General features: G+C 44.9%; 1 protein-coding gene across 1 annotated transcript in view; it reads right to left on the bottom strand.

The window, feature by feature from the left end:
- Nucleotides 1-1,657: 1,657 nt before the first annotated feature.
- Nucleotides 1,658-15,327, bottom strand: part of FERMT1 (fermitin family member 1) — a 52,027-nt gene continuing 38,357 nt past the window's right edge. Inside the window, exons 10-15 of the mRNA XM_023217966.2 lie at nt 13,440-13,564; nt 12,262-12,368; nt 9,398-9,619; nt 8,068-8,192; nt 4,322-4,463; nt 1,658-2,263 (exon numbers count right to left, since the gene is read on the bottom strand). Coding sequence (XP_023073734.2) covers nt 2,090-2,263; nt 4,322-4,463; nt 8,068-8,192; nt 9,398-9,619; nt 12,262-12,368; nt 13,440-13,564 — 895 coding nt within the window. The 3' untranslated portion in view covers nt 1,658-2,089. The remainder of the gene's footprint in view (nt 2,264-4,321; nt 4,464-8,067; nt 8,193-9,397; nt 9,620-12,261; nt 12,369-13,439; nt 13,565-15,327) is intronic.

Below are 15,327 nucleotides of genomic sequence, written 5' to 3'. Positions count from 1 at the left end.
TCTTTGGAACAGTAGCATTTAGGGTTTTTTTTTGTTTTTTGTTTGTTACACTTGTTTATTTCTTTGGGATGTTGCTGTGTGTCACGGAAGAAATGCTCCCCTGAAAATTGTAACCAAACAAAGTTTGGTTAAAACTAGTTAGTTCCTTTGTTTTCATGGAAATGTCAGATAACTATGAAAGCTAAGGAAGCGCATTGAATGGAAGGTCTGGCTTTGGTAAATTAGGCAGAGATGTTCTCAGCAGCAAACAGGTAAAATCTGACATCAAGAAGCATTATTTTAATGTAGGGCCAGTTATAATCTTAAAGAACTGACTAGGTTCTAAAATGAGAAATAGGACTGAGAAATGACCAACACCAAGTATAACACAGTACACTCAGCACTTGTTTCTATAGAAAACATTTCAAATCAAGTTCTTTATGATGTGAACCAGATTTTCCAAATGCCTAAACCACTTCCGAGCTTTAAGCAAGGCCTCAGAAATTCAGCGGGTTCCTGGGAGGCTTCATTCACATTCACCTCTAAGGAGAGGCTACAAGAGGAATTTCCAGATGGCAGCTACTGGCTCAGAACCAGGGGGTCCCTTGCCAAGTCTGTCTCTATGTGGCTCCCGGAATTGCTGAGGTCTCATTTCTCAGAGGGCTTTGTTGGAAAATAAAGCAACAACTGACGCTCGCAGGCCTCGGAACTCTGGCCAAGCCTGGCCCTGGGGGGATGCATCCTAGGAGAACTGAGAAATGGGATTGGAGCTTTTGCCTTATCCTTGCAACCCAAGTTCTTTGTGTGGCAGAACATCTATGAAAAAATAATCCAATATTGTCTGATATTTCCCTGTACTTCTGGTATTGCTTTTAACCTCAAAACCCACCCCTCCCACCTCTAACAAACCAAAATGGAAAATGACAATTCAGGCAGCTGTTAATTGGCTCACTCTCTCAAGGCAAGCACTGTCTCAAGGCAGAAATGACACAGCAAAAAACAGAGGGGGAGAAAAAAGTCTATTATTGGCTCATGATTTACAAAAGCCAAAGGCCTTTAGAGAAAAGGCCAGGAGCCATATACCAACATAGATCCCAAGTCCAGGAGAACACAGAGCAGCAGTAAGAGGAACGCTTCCCGTCAGACCTTGGACATGGCGGTCTTTGAGAATAGGTATGCCCTTCTCTCCCTGACCCCTTGGGATAGAGACTTGACTGGAATCCTTGACGCTGACAGGTGTAATGGACAGAGAGGGCTGTGCCTGTCCCCCTGAATCCCAACCCAGAGTCGAAGCAGTTGAGACATGGATCTGGGTTGAGAAATGGGTTTTCCTGTCCCTCTGTGTTACCCACGTCTTCACAAAGGACTTACAGGTGGCTGAGAGATCTGTAGGAATGGAATGGGGATTGCAGGTGGCCCAAGAAACCTGAGGAGACCAATAACTAAGATCAGATATGGGTCAGTGCTCATCTTGGCAGGTATCACTGTGGACAGATGACACTGAGGGCCACTGCCCTGACCTTGGGTCGTCAGCTGCTACCTGGTAGCCCCATCCCTCCCCTTTCTACCCCAGCCCTTTGCCTCCAGGGAAAAAGTGTGTGTAGGAACTCCCTCTGCCATTTTGAAAAGACAGGAGCTAAAAGCAGTTCCATGAAGGACAGGCATTTAGTTTCATATCTGAGTTTGTGAAATAAGAGTTGTTCTTTCTTCACGGGATTTTTACCTTTCTGTCTTCTCCACTGACTTCGTAATGAGACAGATCAGGACAAGGATACTTGTAGCCATCCACCTGGCAGGTTCTGCAAATCACAGAACTGTAACCACATACTAGGCCTTAGAGCAATCTTAGGGCACCTCCTTTTCTCCTGCTCACCCATTTTCTAGAAAAAACAAGAGAGGCTCCTTCCATGGCTGGTAGCACAGGGCAAAGTAAGGAAAGGGATGTGCCAGCAGTGGGTTTGAATGAGGTGAGGACCTGGGTGACCAGCGGTGAATGTATGTTGTCTGTTAGTTCAGTATCTACATGCTGGGCAAGTTATGGATCCCATCCCTCCGGGGACGGGTGCCTTTGGCTTGCCCTGTTGGTGTGAGCCGAGCACGCATGCTTGCTTCAATCCTGACCGCCGGTCAATTTGTGGAACAAGTCCTCGTCAAGTGTTTCGTTCTGGTCCTTGGAGCGGGTAGACAAGAAAATGTAGCCGCCAATGTACTCATGCACAATCTTGCAATCTGCACTCAGGCAGGTGAATGCAGTAAAGACGTTTTGGTCAAACTCGATGACCACCTGGAAGAGGAAGGCACAGAGAAGCTTAAACTCTGACAAGGAATGATGAGAAAGAGGCGCTTTGTTGGACTGGCCCCTGGAGCTGAGGGCTGCTGAGGTGGATGCCAGATGGATAGCCCCCTAAAACGCACAGAAAACCATCACTTCCATTAAACACTTCCAGAAAACATTTTTGCTCTCTTTGCGCCCTCTGGTGGTGTCGACTTTGCTGCACATCTGGTTTAAAAAACTCCCAACACATTTGTGTCTATAGTTTAGATATAAGGATTTTGCCCAAGCACTCCCTATGTTGGGGAGCAGGGTGCTTCGCAGGCACTTTATTTTTATTTATTTATTTTTTTGAGATGGAGTCTCTCTCTGTCACGTAGGCTGGAGTACAGTGGCATGATCTCAGGCCACTGCAACCTCTGCCTCCCAGGTTCAAGCGATTCTCATGCCTCAGCCTCCCAAGTAGTTGGAATTACAGGTGTGCGCCACCACGCCCGGCTAATTTTTGTATTTTCAGTAGAGACGTGGTTTCACCATGTTGGCCAGGCTGGTCTTGAACTCCTGATCTCAAGTGATCCACGCCTCGGACTCCCAAAGTGTTGGGATTACAGGCTTGAGCCACTGCACCGGCCTGCAGCCTCTTGAATGAATAATAAAAGTCTGCCTGAATTTTCTTATAGCCACTGCCCCGAACCCTTTCGTAGCTGAAAGTCATAAACTCTAAGCACTAGAAGAAAGACTTAAGAGACTCTGCTGGTTCTCAACCTTGGCTGCCCATTGAAATCACTTGTGGGCCTTTAAAAATTATTAATACCTCGCTCCTCCTCCCAGAGATTCAGATTTAACTGGCCTTGGGTGTGTTCTGGGCAGTGGTATTTTAAAGCTCCCCAGGTGATCCTTATATGCATCAAGGCTTTAGAGCTACTGCCTTAGAGGTCCTCTAATCTCTGAACTTGATTTTACAAATAAGCACCCAGATGGTTATCAATACCGCCGAGAGGAAGTCAGGGTTCTTAACAAATGTGTGAGTCTCTTACCATCCCTCTACTTTCTATTGGAAAATGAGAATGCCGAAGGAATGAGGGAAGATTGAGTCTATATCAGCACCATCAGAATGTTTTAATTAATTCAAGAATGAATGAAACAGGGTCTTGCTTTGTTACCCAGGCTGGAGTGCAGTGGCACAGTCATAGCTCACTGTAACCTTGAACCTCAAGTGATCCTCCCTGGCTGAGTAGCTGAAACTACAGGTGCACGCAATCACACCTGGCTAGTTCGCCTTTTTTATTTTTTATTTTTTAATTTTCTGTAGAGACAGGGTCTCAATATGTTGCCCAGGCTAGTCTCGAACTCCTGGCCTCAAGTGATCCTCCCGCCTTGGCCTCCCAAAGCACTGGGCAGAATGTTTTAAATTAGCGGCAGGATGCTAAGGTGCCTCTAACTTCATCTAGAATTTTCCATGATACAGGCTTGGCCTGAACTTAGCTCCTACGATGGGAGATGATGGGAGGCTGTAACACAGGCTAAGGGTTTGAGGGCTCCTGGTTTTAAGAGGTGAAGCTTTTCTCAGTCATCACTATGGACCGTACTTGCTTCTTCAGCAGGTTTTCCCTTTTGAGCCTGGAATGCTGTCCAAGTGAGCAATTGAATCTTCAAGTCCTCAATCGGGTTTCTTGGCAGCAAGTCAGATGAGGCCTTTTTTGGATTTATTTTGCGTAGCAGTTACATCTCCAGTAGTTTCTGGTAAGTAATTATCAAACTAAATCCTATATAATCCTATGCTGAGTCAATGAAAATTAATGAAACTGCTCAGTAATTTTAGAACCTGTCTGTATTGACAGTCTGCGTGGAGACTAAGCCAACTTGCAGTGCTAATGCAAGAGCATTTGGCCTGTGCTTGTTAGGAAGCTGCCCAGAATTGCGTATGATTATTTTAGCAGACAATTACCACATGCTTGTGATTTCTTAGCTCAAATAGAAGAACACCTTTCAAAAATCAGAATAATCTGCAATTCTGAGGGAACACACATTTATAGGCTCAACACTGAAGAGCAGAAACTTTCACTTTACCTGACGGGTTTCCCAGTTTACATTCCATTGTTTGATATTTGTGAATCTCCATGTTGTCACTGGAATCCCAGTGGCTGCATCAATTTTAATCAACCTGTTATATGAAACTCCCAGAATGTCATCTTTTTTGCTTCCTTTAAATCTGAAAAGAATCACAATATTAGTTAAGAGAAGCAACTGCTTCCTATAATACAATGTTCATTCACATATAACTTCTTAAAAATACTACCAGTATTTCTAAATCATTTTAGAGGAATGGAAAATGAAGAATTAACTTTCTGCAGGGGGGCATTTTTATTGGGATATAGAGAACATGAAAAAGGAATGAAGGCTATCCTGCAGATGGTCTTTAAGTAAAACTGACATCAGAGAGAAATAAAATAAGACGGAATCAAATAAATTCATTCAAAATGACTACGGACTCTGTAGGGCACTCTTCTAGGCATGGGAGATATCGTAGTGAACTAAATGCATGGAAAATTTCTGACTGTGGGAGGGACAAGATCATAAGTAGGAGGTACATATGCCAGATAAGATGACGGAAAATAAAGTTGGAAGGGCTACAGGGAATACTGGCAATGAGGTGGCTACAGTTTAAAACAGCAAGGTCTGTTAAAAGGTGACATTTGATCAAAAAATGGATATGCATGAGAATGTGAGACACGTGGATATCTGGGGAAAGAGTATTCCAGGCAGAGGGCACAGCCACTTAAAAAAAAAAATTTTTTTTTTTTTAATGTGCTTAAGGACCGGCTAGGAGGCCCATGTGGCTGACACAGTGAAGGAGGGGAGAGAAAAGTGAGTTCAAGAGCAAAGGTCTTGTAGGCCACTGGAAGGATCTGGTTTTCCTCTGAGTGAGATAAGAAATCCTTCAGATTTCGTGTGTGTGTGTGTTTTAGAGACAGGGTCTCGTTATGTTGCCCAGGGTAGTCTTGAACTCCCGAACTAAGGCAGTCCTCCTGCCTTTGCCTCCCAAAGTGCTGGGATTACAGGCATGAACCGCCACACCTGTCCCAGATGGTTTTGAGCAGAGACTTCACAAAATCTGATTTAAGATTTTAAAAGGATCCCTGTGGCTGCTAAGTTGAAAACTTAGGGGGACCAGGGTCGAGGCAGGAAGACCAGGAATGCTTTAAGAACTGAGGCCTGGCTGGGTGCAGTGGTTCACACCTGAAATCCCAGCACTCTGGGAGGCCAAGGCAAGAGGATTACTTGAGGCCGAGAGATTGAGAGCAGCCTGGGTAACACAGTGAGATCCCATCTCCTGAAAGAAAGTTAGCTAGGTGTGGTGGCTCACAAGTCACAGCTGCTTGGGAGGCTGAGGTGAGAGGATCACGTGAGCCCAGGAGTTTGAGGTTATAGTGAGCCGTGATTGAGAGAATGGAAGAAAGGAATTGGAGGTAGTGGGTAAGTACAATACATTCAAGAAGTTTTACTGTAAAGTAGGGCAGTGAATGGGGACGGCAGCTGGAGGGGGATGCAAGAAGGGGATACTGATGTGAAAATTGATGTTGCAGGAGACAGAAAAGCATAATTAAAAAAAAAAATCCTAGCTGAATATGTCACTTTTCACATCATTCTTATCTTCTGCATGTCACCCTTGATTAAAATTTACTCCACTTTTTTCCTTCATTTCACCACCTAATGCTTAATATCAGAAGTTAACCCACTTCTTACTCCACCTGCCTCTCTCTAACCTATGGGAATTCCCTGGGCTGCTCTCCATTATCCACGGAGCGGTGAAGCAAAGACCTAGGTTTCTCAGGTATCGGCAGATCCTGATTCTGCCAGCCCATCTTATACAGAGCAGGGCTGCTCCAGCCTTTGACTCTGGCCTTGGAAAAAGCAGATCTTTGCCATACCCGGGGCCGCTGCCTCAAAGCCTCACCTCCATGAACAGGTGTTAGAGATAGAGGGGGGCGCAGAGGGGAAATAGCTGGTAAAGGAGGAGTAGTCACCAGAAACTTGTTCAGGCCCACACCACGCTTCACCACATATCAGGCACTTTGCTTGCAGGCTGCACTGGATTCTCTCAACACAGTACGTTCGGAATGCCCAATGAACACATGGAGAAGCTGTGGCTTGGGGAGAGCAACAAAAATGCCCAGGCCACAGAGCTAGCAGAGGCAGAGGTGCGACTGAAAGCTGGGCCTGGTCAGTTCAAGTATTTTTGTGGTTTTTACTATGCGGGCTTGACTTCAGGGTTACAGGTAGGGGTGTGTGTGTGTCTGTCTGTGTCTGCACATGGACATGTATGCACACACATAGTGGGGATCCAGTACAACTCTGCCCTTCCTCACTCCTTTGTTGGAGTAAATAAAGCAGAAGGAGTTGCTTGTTTGGGACAAACGTTGGGGACTGATGTTAAATGAGATATTTCAGTGAATAGGAAAGTCCATTTTCTTTTGTTGTTTTGTTTTTGTTTTAGAGACAGTCTCACTGTGTCACCTAGGCTGGAGTACAGTGGCATGATCTCAGCTTACTGCAGCCTCCACCTCCCAGGTTCAAGTAATTCTAGTGCCTCAGCCTCCTGAGTAGCTGGGACTACAGCTGCACACCACCACACCCAGCTAATTTGTTTGTGTTTTTAGTAGAGATGGGGTTTCGCCATGTTGCCCAGGGTGGTCTTGAACTCTTGAGCTCAGGCAGTCCACTCACTTTGGCCTCCTAAAGTGCTAGAATTACAGGTGTGAGCTGCCATGCCTGGCTGGAAATTCTGAATAGACTCCCCTGTTAGAAGTAATGGAGAAATGGAGTCTTTGGAAAGGGCCAAGAAAACAAAAACTGTCAACACTTAAAAATACAAACCAATTTTCCCACCCCCAGATTGTAAGACGAGAAAGTGACAGTATTGGCTGTACTGCAGGATTGGGTGTAGATTTTGCTTAAGCATCAGTCTTCTTTACTGAACTGAAAAATGTAATCTGATTTACAAGCATGCTTGTGGGTATGTTTTTGAAACCATCCATTGTATACAGTGGAGCAGAGCCAGAGTGCTGGGCAGGGAACAAATGAGGACACATTATGCCAAGGTGTGCCCTGGACTAGGGAGTGAACTTGGACAAGTCACTTAAGCTATCTTTCTGGGGGCAATCGATGGGCCTCGTATGCATCCTTCAGATCCAGAAATCTTCAGAGACCAGGGGGAACAGGGTTGCTACCTGATAAAGCTGGGTAGAAATAAGACAGAGCTTGCTGGGGCCTCTCTAAAAACCTAAAAATTCTGCAAAGCCACACCACGAGACACAGTATGAGACACAAAAATGAGAAAGCTGACGTGAAAGAAAGTCATAGCCAGGTGTGGTGGCTCATGCCTGTAAACTCAGCGCTTTGGGAGGCTGAGGTGGGAGGACTGCTTGAGATCAGGAGTTCGAGACGAGCCTGGGCAGCAAAGTGAGACGCCCCCAACCCCGATCTCTTGAAAAAAAAAAAAAAAAAAAAAAGTTACAGATTTCATAAAATCAAAATGTGATGTTTACCGTCTGGTTTTGGAAATGTAGTTATCCTAAAAGAACCTCTTTTTAAAATTTCCTTTCCCACATCTAGCTGAGTTTCAGGGGCGTTGGCACTTAGAAGGTATGGAAAATGTTTATGAGCAGCCCAAAGTATCAGGGCTATTTGTAAAAGGGCAATATTCTCAAATAAAAAGCGTTCTATATTCTACACTAAATGAGAAAACTGGGGCTCCCCAAAAGCCACTTAAAATTGAATGGAAAGTGTGGGAAACAAGTGAACATTGTAATCACCTGACAAGGTAGTAGGTGAGGCCGAACTCAGGCAGTGACTGCCATGCCTGGATGAACCGCAACTTGGCTTCGACCAGGGGCATCTGGGCCACGTTCTGGTGTGCCTCCAGGATCCGGGCAGCCAGCTGAACAGAGACAGACATCAACCTCTCCTCACAGGTACCGGCTGCTCTGTAATCACCCTGTTAGCTCCGGATCTCCCGTAAGAACAATACACTCAAGACCCGACCGCGGCTCTACAAAGACAATCCATTATTCTCATCCATTCGTTCTCTTTCTTTTTTTTTTTTTTTGAGATGGAGTCTTGCTCTGTCGCCTGGACTGGAGTGCAGTGGCCGGATCTCAGCTCACTGCAAGCTCCGCCCCCCAGGTTTATGCCATCCTTCTGCCTCAGCCTCTGGAGTAGCTGGGACTACAGGCGCCCGCCACCTCGCCCGGATAGTTTTTTGTATTTTTAGTAGAGACGGGGTTTCACCGTGTTAGCCAGGATGGTCTCGATCTCCTGACCTCGTGATCCGCCCGTCTCGGCCTCCCAAAGTGCTGGGATTACAGGCTTGAGCCACCACGCCCGGCTCTCTCTCTTTTTCTACAAGATACAACAATCACTGGGAGAAGCAGGAAAAGGATCACCCGACACATAAACTTCTAGAGTTGGTGCAGTTGGAGAGCTCTGGGGTCCCTCTTTCTGAGGTCTGCGGAGTGGCCACAGACAATGGTTCTACATGAATCAGCTCATCTGTGCAACTTTTAACCCACTCCTATAGAAGCGTAATTTTAATTATTAATTCGTGAGAACTAAAGCATTAAGTTCAATCTGGGAATACTTGCATGTTTAGTCAGCAGTACAGTCACCTCTAACAAAATTAACAATCATTTCATAACATCATCTAATATTCAGGACATAGTCAAATTTCACCACCAATTGATTTTTTCATGATGATACTCTTAATCAGATGGAATTACTCCTTTTTTTTTTGGAGACAGAGTCTTGCTTTGTCACCCTGGCTAGAGTGCAGTGGTGTAATCTCAGCTCACTGCAGCCTCCACCTCCTGGGCTAGAGCAATTCTCCTGCCTTAGCCTCCCAAGTAGCTGGTATTACAGGTGTGCACCACCACATCTGACTAATTCTGTATGTTCAGTATAGAAGAGATTTTACCATGTCGGCCAGGCTGGTCTCGAACTCCTGACTTCGAGTGATCCACCCACCTTGGCCTCCCAAGTGCTAAGATTACAGGCGTAAGCCACCACGCCCAGCCGGAAATCCTCCTTTTATTTTTGTTTGCATAAAGAATTTACTGCAAACAATTGCCCTAACACGATTAACAGTACCTGTTTAGATTTGTGTTTTTTGGCACACCGTGGTGACACAAAACATTCTGGGTTCATATCCATGTTTTCGAGACTGGAAGCCACCTGAGATGCAGAGTTCCTGTTTTTCATCCTCAGGAAGGAAAGGATGTTGAGGACCTCTGGCTGGTAGGAGCTGTCTGCCATGGTTTTGCCCTTTGATGCCAACATGCAGGCAGCCATCCATTGGGCGTATTGATTCTCCTGCAGCAAACAGCAGAAGGTTGAGAAGCAAGCTCAAGTGCAAAGCCCCCTGCTGCACACAGAGGGGGACCTGGGCTTTCTTCCCTGTTACACTGCAAAACCATCACCTTCCAAGCAAGATGTGAAGTGGCGCACGTTTTGAGTGACTGCTCATCACCTAATGTAACACCTGACAGTAGCTTTTGAGTCCTGCATTGAGTTTCTAGATGCTGGGAGGCTAGAGGATAGGAATGTCAACTTTGATAAATTGCATGCAGGGAATTTTGCATTTAAAGATGATCCAACGGCCGGGTGCAGTGGTTCATGCCTGTAATCCCAGCACTTTGGGAAGCTGAGGTGGGTGGATCACTTGAGGTCAGGAGTTTGAGACCAACCTGGCCAACATGGTGAAACCCTGTGTCTACTAAAAATACAAAAATTAGCTGTGCGTAGTGGCAGATGCCTGTAATCCCAGCTACTCAGGAGGCTGAAGCAGGAGAATCCCTTGAACTCAGGGGATGGAGGTCGCAGTTAGCAGAGATTGCACCAATGCACTCAAGCCTAGGTGACAGAACAATAGTTTGTCTTCAAAACAAAACAAAACAAAACAAAAAATGCTGGGTGTGGTGGCTTACACTTGTAATTCCAGCACTTTGGGAGGCCAAGGCAGGTGGATCACGACGTTGGGAGATCAAGACCATCGTGGCTAACATGGTGAAACCCCGTCACCGCTAAAAAATACAAAAAATTAGCCGGGTGTGGTGGTGGGCACTTGTAGTCCCACCTACTCGAGAGGCTGAGGCAGGAGAATCGCTTGAACCCAGGAGGCGGAGGTTGCAGTGAGCCGAGATCGCACCACTGCACTCCAGCCTGGTTTCAGAGCGAGACCCCATCTCAAAAAATAAAAAATAAAAAAAAAAGAAAAGAAAAAAAAAAAGATCCAAGGACACAAAGAAGTGCCATGGGGCACAGATAGGTGGTGAAACTGTAAACTATCAGAGAGCTTTCCTTGATATGTATTTCCATTTTCATATCACATCTGATCTCTATGACAAAAGAAAATGATGAAAAAAATAAGCTGATTTCCTATATTATTCGTACCCTTGTCTGTCCTTGGTAAAGACTCTAACTCTAAGGTTAGAGTCTAAGGTTAGAATCATGGCCATTATGGGATCTTAACAAGTCAGTGGTGGCTTCTATTGTTGTTTAATGTCTGTGTTTTATTTCTGACTTCAGGGACTAAACAGGAGTGGTCCTCAGAAGTGCAGGGGATGCAATTAAAGACGGGTATTCTTCAGTGCGACAGTGGGTGAGGAACATTGAATTACTGGCCTCAATCTTTACTGCTGCTGATATGGTTTGGTTCTGTGTCTCCACCCAAATCTCATGTTGAATTGTAATTCTCAGTTTTGCGGGAGGGACCTGGTGGGAAGTGATTGGATCATGGGGGTGGATTTACCTCTTGCTGTTCTCGTGATATTGAGTGAGTTCTCGTGAGATCTGATGGCTTAAAAGTGTGTGGCACTTTCCCCTTCACTCTCTCCCTCTCCTGTCACAATGTGAAGATGTGCTTGCTTCCCCTTCACCTTCCGCTAAGATTGTAAGTTTCCTGAGGCATCCCCAGCCATGCCTCCTGTATAGCCTGTGGAACTAGGATTCAATTAAACCTCTTTTCTCTCCCAGTCTCAGTTAGTTCTTAATAGCAATGTGAGAATGGACTAATACACACCTGCACTGCCATCCACAACCTTCGCTATATAATTTTACAGTTCCTCCCACCAGGGACAATGCAATTCCCATCCCTCAACTGCCGGGTAGTCATGTCATCTGCTTTGGCCAATGGAATGTGGGTGGAAGTGACAGTGTGCCAACTTCACGCCTAAGCTTTAGGAGGTGCATGTGTTGCCATGTGCCCTCTCACTTCTGCCCTCATCAAGAGGAGATCTTCCCCAGGCAGCCTAGGACCCACAATAAATAAAATCGGCTCAACCAGAGGCACAGTCCTGCCAAATCTGTGTCTCCAAACCCATATGACGAGCTGACACCACCCTGGATCATCCAATCCCCAGCCTACCTTTCAGCGCATCTTTCAGAAAACAATGTTTATTGTTTTTATTTTTTGGGGGGGACAGAGTCTCGCTCTGTCCAGGCTGGAGTGTAGTGGTGCCATCTTGGCTCACTGCAAACTCTGCATCCTGGGTTCAAGTGATTCTCCTGCCTCAGCCTCCCAAGCAGCTGGGACTACAGATGCGTGCTGCCATACCCGGCTACCACTGCAACCTCTGCCTCCCAGGTTCAAGCAATTCTCCTGCTTCAGCCTCCCAAGTAGCTGGGATTACAGGCATTCACCACCATGCCTGGCTAATTTTTGTATTCTTAGTAGAGATGGGGTTTCACCATGTTGGCCAGGCTGGTCTCGAACTCCTGACCACAGGTGATCTGCCCGCCTTGGCCTCTCAAAGTGCTGAGATTACAGGCGTGAGCCACTGCATGGCAAATGTTTACTGTTGAATGTCATTGTGATTTTGTTACATTGTGATTGTTTGTTACAAAGCAATAGCTGACTGACACAACAGTGCTCTAAATTTGTGAAAACATTTTTAGGTTTTGTTCTTAGGCTTAGTAGAGGTGAAGTGACTTAACATTCTTGGGGTTTTACTCACATGGTCACATCTCAAATACATTTCATTCATACCATCGGCAACAGGGATTAGTAACTTGATTCCAAATTTTCTCCCTGCTACATTTACATCGGGCACAACTTCGCAGCCTGAAGGACAAAGATCAGGGAAAAAACTCAGTTCTGAGGCATCTGTTAGATAAACATCAGGTGTGTATCTGAAATAAAGACTTTGAATATAAGCCCCTCAGATTTGGTTCCGTTTCGAAAAATGGAGGAGCAGGCTGATAACTTTAATTAATGGATAACTAGATAAAACTTATGAATAATTAATATAGATAAAGAAAAATGCTTTTCTTTTATGGTTTTCTGAAATCAAAAAGTCAATTTAGTTCATTTTCAGGTTAATGTTGGCTCTCCAAACTCATAGAAAAAATTATGTACATGACCTTTAAATCAAAGCAGAAGGAATTATCTGATTGCCACAATAATGAGAGTTGAGTGTACTGGTTAATTAAATATTTCAATTAATAGATGGTTATCAGGATGCTCAGTGACCCTCAGAAATTAGAATAGGCATTAAAGTGACACTGAATTAAATATAACTGTTCTGGAATACAGAAGCCTTTTCAGGATCTTGCAGCACCTCATGTGCTCTACTCTTGGAGATGAATTACCACCACATCATAAACTCTGGACACATTGAGAAAGATGGAACAGCAAAATGCAAATAACCATGTTTACTAGACTGCATTCAAGGCCTATGCTCTGAAGAGCAGCTGCAGCCAAGCTGTCATTTGGAAAACAGTGACATGGTTATGGTGATTCCCCTAGAAGTAAACCATGCCTCACTGTGTAGGAACCCTGCCTTTAATCTGCTCCTTTTTTTTTTTTTTTGAGATGGAGTCTCACTCTATCACCCCGGCTGGAGTGCAGTGGCATGATCTCAGCTCACTGCAACCTTCGCCTCCCAGGTTCAAGTGATCCTCCTGCCTCAGCCTCCCAAGTAGCTGGGAATACAGGCATGCGCCACTACGCCTGTCTAATTTTTGTAGTTTTAGTAGAGATGGGGGTTTCACCACGTTGGCCAGACTGGTCTTGAACTCCTGACCTCAGACGATCTTCCCACCTCGGCCTTCCAAAGTGCTGGGATTACAGGTTTGAGCCACAGCGTCTGCCCTGACTTATGATGAGCCACAACAAGATAGAGGGTACTCTTACCTCTAAGATTTAGTTTTTCTACTGGTTCTCCTTGTTCAAGTTCCTTATTTTTAAAGTAGGCTATGGATGTGTCTTTAAAGACAAACCAATACTGTTTGAAAGCTTTTAGTAGTAACTTCTTGGGCCTGCAAATTAAAGGATAGTAAATGTTTAAACCACCATCCAGAAATGTAGGACACATTGCAAATTTCAAGCAGATCAGATGCTCTAGAGGTCCTGTCAAACAAAAGACACTTTGTTTTTTCAAAAATAATTTTCAAGTTGCTAATTTCTAATTACTAAAAATGAAACGCCGATATGAGATGTAGGCTTTAACACCAAGGCTGCACTTGGGGCCACACCTGGCTCTGCTACTGTCTCCACGTGTGCCCTGGGAAAGATCCTGCACTTACCTGGGCTGCATGCACTGCCTCTGTGTGATGGGGACAGCTGTAGTCTGGGAACCCAGGGCTTTTGTGAGGACAGAATGAGGTCATTTACATGAAGAGCTTATCACAGCACCTGATGCAACTGAAGTGCTAAACTGTGATGGTGTATGTGAGAAACTGACATGAATCTGGTGACATTTGGAATCTCAGCATACTTTTTGCATTTGAAAAAACTGTCCATATGGACAGCCCAAGCTTCAAGTTATCATACACACAAGTCAGATACAAACATGAGCAGGATTTTCTGTAGTTTCCTCTTGACTCTTAAGAGAAACTATGAGAGAATTCTCAGTGAGCCACGGAAATCAGCGATATCTACAGCTAGTCAATATAGACTCTACTGTTACTAAAAACTGTTTTGGGGGAAGGTATCCAACAGTGGTATTGGTATCTGTTGGGGCCAGAAAACTTTATACAGTGGACTAGACAAGGTTGGTGGTGCCAATGACAGGCCTAAAGGTTGGGTCATTCAAAATAGGAAATGTGAGAACGAGCTAGGGGGAGGACAGGGGTTGGAGATAGGCAGAGAAAAGAAATTATTAGTATGCGGTTCCGTGGAAGAAATCCAGCCTTGGGGGCAGATCAGGGTATCTCACACCAGAGGGGTGGGTTTCTGCATCAAGAATGAGAGAAGAGAGGAACCTTGGTGTTCCTCTTGGAGAAGAGAGGAACCATTCTTACGTAATTTGGGGCAATTTTTTTTAACATGTCAGTATTAGTTTTTCCTTAGCTAAACATATGTTATCCTTAACACAAAGATATGAAAGAAGGTGCACATTAAAAAAAAAAAAAGAAAAAAAAGTATATGCCGGGTGCAGTGTCATCACCTCAGCACTTTGGGAAGCAGAAGTGAGAGAATTGCCTAAGGTCAGGAGTTCAGGACCAGCCTGGGCAACACAGCAAGATCACATCTGTACAAAAAAAGAAAAATTAGCCAGGCGTGGTGGTGTGTCTATAGTCCCAGCTTCATGGGAGGATTGCTTAAGCCTGGGAGGTTGAGGCTGCAGTGAGCTATGATCACACTGGGTGACAGAGTGAGGACTTGTTTCTAAAAAATAAATAAATAAAATTTAAAAACCCAACAAAATCCCCTCAGTGTATTACAAAAGAATATTACACACAAGTTATAAAATAATTTCAAAAAACATTTTATGAAGTTAACATTTCCAGGATTAAGAAAAACACTGTATTAAAATAGCATGTATTTGCTGGGTGCGGTGGCTCATGCCTGTAATCCCAGCCCTTTGGGAGGCTGAGGCAGGTGGATCACTTGAGCTCAGGAGTTTGAGACCAGTCTGGCCAACATGTTGAAACCCTGGCTCTACTAAAAATACAAAAATTAGCCAGCTGTGGGGGCGTGAGCCTGTAGTCCCAGCTACTCAGGAGGCTGAGGCATGAGGATCACTTGAATCCAGGAAGGGGAGGCTGCAGTGAGCTGAGATTGCCCCACCCCACCCCAG

The sequence above is a fragment of the Piliocolobus tephrosceles genome, chromosome 20 (assembly GCF_002776525.5).
Source record: "Piliocolobus tephrosceles isolate RC106 chromosome 20, ASM277652v3, whole genome shotgun sequence".
NCBI classification, from domain to species: domain Eukaryota; kingdom Metazoa; phylum Chordata; class Mammalia; order Primates; family Cercopithecidae; genus Piliocolobus; species Piliocolobus tephrosceles.
This window is presented reverse-complemented; position numbering and strand designations above follow the sequence as displayed.